Genomic DNA, 2,361 nt, shown 5'->3' on the forward strand with positions numbered 1-2,361 from the left:
ATGTCCGACTCGGCCTATATGACATGACCGATCAATAGAAATACTCAACACTCCACCTTTGTCATATATTCCATACATCACACTAGATAGATATCATATTCATGGAATACGATTCACTTGCAAGATGCCTTGGTGGTGAAATGGTAGACACGCAGACTCAAAATCTCGTGCTAAGAGCGTGGAGGTTCAGTCCTCTTCAAATAATAGAGAATGCTCATTGAATTGGAATAAGTTCGGCAGCGGATCACGAGATCTTGGTGATCTTCTCTATCTAATGAATGGGAGTCCGCTTTGAAATCGTTCGCCCTACCCACCCCAGTATATGCTTCAACAGGAATCACGCACACAAGGGTAGATTGATACAATATAAACCTCTGGTAAAATGCCCCCCTAAAGCGGATAAAGTACATTACATAGTCCGTTTTGGGATTGGCGACTTACCCATTCCGTGACTTTGGCACTGGACGTTCCAAAAATGGGTACTATCGGGTCGGTGAATTCAATAATAGACGCCTGGTGGCATTCCAGCTTTCCTTCTCCTTTCAGGACCTATCCGAAAGAATCCAGTACTTCTCGGTCGTGAATATCTGAATAGGGCGAACCGCCCGTGGATATCTTTGCTTCGGAACAAAACAATTAGAATAGAATTAGGCTCGGTCAACTGGAATGTGTATTATCCATATATTATCCATATAGGGATCCTCCAGTTGAGAAGATCCATCGACCTGAGACGAAGAAAGGTCTATCTATTTTATTTAGTTATTCAGTTAAACCAATGATTCGTTATTGGAGCGAATGCAACAACCATTTCATCCGACATGCGTATTTTGATTTTCAATGGATTTACATCTTTCATTAATGGAAATTTTTTGATGTAGTGAGTAATAGCTCTGGTTGTTCGCTGTTCAAGAATTCTTGTTTAGGCAGTTCATACCATCCATACATAGTGTTTTGATCTAAGATTTCAATTCTTCCATGTTTCAGCAGTAGCATATTGTTTCATGGAGCTAAGGTCCAAAATATGGAAGAAACAGGTGTTTCCACAACTCTACCACCCAGTCCGTTCCATTAATCCCTATTTCATGACCACATATCTTTCCGGCTAAGTAATGAAACCTTTCTCCTCTTACATGAATCAATTTTCATTTCATCCGGGAAAAGCCATCTTTTTCTCAACAATGTCTTTGTCATTTGATCCAATAGCCTTCCGTTAGATAGGAACAGATTTGATAAATACTGATAACTCTCGGATGGAGTATTAGAACGGAAAAATCCATTAGATAATGAACTATTGGTTCTAAGCCATCTCTGGCGATGAATCAATAATTCGAAGTGCTTTTCTTGCGTATTCTTGATAAACCAGCGTTTATATATAGATGTAGGAGGATCTGTTTGGGAAGTAAAAGCCCTTTGACATCTCTTCATCTGCAAAAATTCTCGGTGTGAAAACACAGAGACAAAGGGCTGATCTTTGAATAGGAAAAAGGGATCCGGGATCCCAAATGAATTGCTTATTCGAAAAAAGCCTTGTTCTTTGGAAGATCTATCTCGTGCCTGGTACTGCATGGTTCCCTCTGCAAGAACCCGGAATCATTCTCTTGAAGCTCATCCTTTTTCATAAATGATCCGCTTGCCCGAAATGACCCGGCCCAATAAAATCCCAATTCATTTGGCCTTTCGATACAATCAAATAGAAAGCCCCAAGGGCGCCATATCCTAGGAGCCCAAACTATGTGATTGAATAAATCCTCCTCTATCTGTTGCGGGTCGAGTACTCCTTCTCCTTCCCCTTCTTCAAACTCCGATTCGTATTTTTCATAGAGATTTCTCTGATCAACGATAGAACAAGATCCATTTGCATCATATATAAAGGGTTCCCCGGCTCGGACCGAAGAAGCAATGTCACTCGATCATTATCAAACTGACCCAATCTTTTTCTGTCCGTGAGGATCCCAAAGGCCTTCTACTTCTAATAGGCCATGAACTAGATCAGAATCATTCTCAACGAACCCATAAAAGTGATCCCATTTTTCATCGGGTCCGGGTAGAGACCAAAGGTCTTGAGCGACCGATCCGGCAGAACAACTCAAAGATAAAGAAGTATCGTTAATTTCTTCATGCTCGTTCCAAGCTCGAAGTACCATTTGTACAAATAAGAATCCCCTTCGTTACATGATTTCTTCTTCATATAGATAGATATAGGATCTAAGGGCAATTACTTAAAGTACATTTTGTACAACAGCCCTTCCTATCTGATGAAAAGGATCCCATGATCCTGAACCGATCTTACCTGGGATCGCAAATCCCAAGTTTGTCTATGAAGAGCAGATCTAATTGTATTAGTGTCTATAATTGATTTCT

At 40.5% G+C, this 2,361-nt stretch overlaps 1 protein-coding gene across 1 annotated transcript; it reads right to left on the reverse strand.

Moving 5' to 3' along the window:
- Positions 1–1,080: 1,080 nt before the first annotated feature.
- Positions 1,081–2,144, reverse strand: LOC128037026 (protein Ycf2-like). The gene is made up of 3 exons (XM_052627319.1): positions 1,923–2,144; positions 1,527–1,829; positions 1,081–1,425 (listed from the first exon to the last, which is right to left on the reverse strand). The coding sequence occupies exons 1-3, from the start codon at positions 2,142–2,144 to the stop codon at positions 1,081–1,083; spliced, it is 870 nt and encodes a 289-aa protein (XP_052483279.1).
- Positions 2,145–2,361: the final 217 nt, after the last annotated feature.

The sequence above is a fragment of the Gossypium raimondii genome, unplaced genomic scaffold (genome assembly GCF_025698545.1).
Source record: "Gossypium raimondii isolate GPD5lz unplaced genomic scaffold, ASM2569854v1 Contig00172, whole genome shotgun sequence".
NCBI lineage: Eukaryota > Viridiplantae > Streptophyta > Magnoliopsida > Malvales > Malvaceae > Gossypium > Gossypium raimondii.

Coding starts and splice junctions, on each gene's coding strand:
- LOC128037026 (XM_052627319.1), bottom strand. CDS start 2,144: ATGGTACTTCGAGCTTGGAACGAGCATGAAGAAATTAACGATACTTCT. Junction 1,830..1,922: donor GACAGAAAAAGATTGGGTCA/GTTTGATAATGA, acceptor ATCGTTGATCAG/AGAAATCTCTATGAAAAATA. Junction 1,426..1,526: donor TAGATCTTCCAAAGAACAAG/GCTTTTTTCGAA, acceptor GAATTTTTGCAG/ATGAAGAGATGTCAAAGGGC.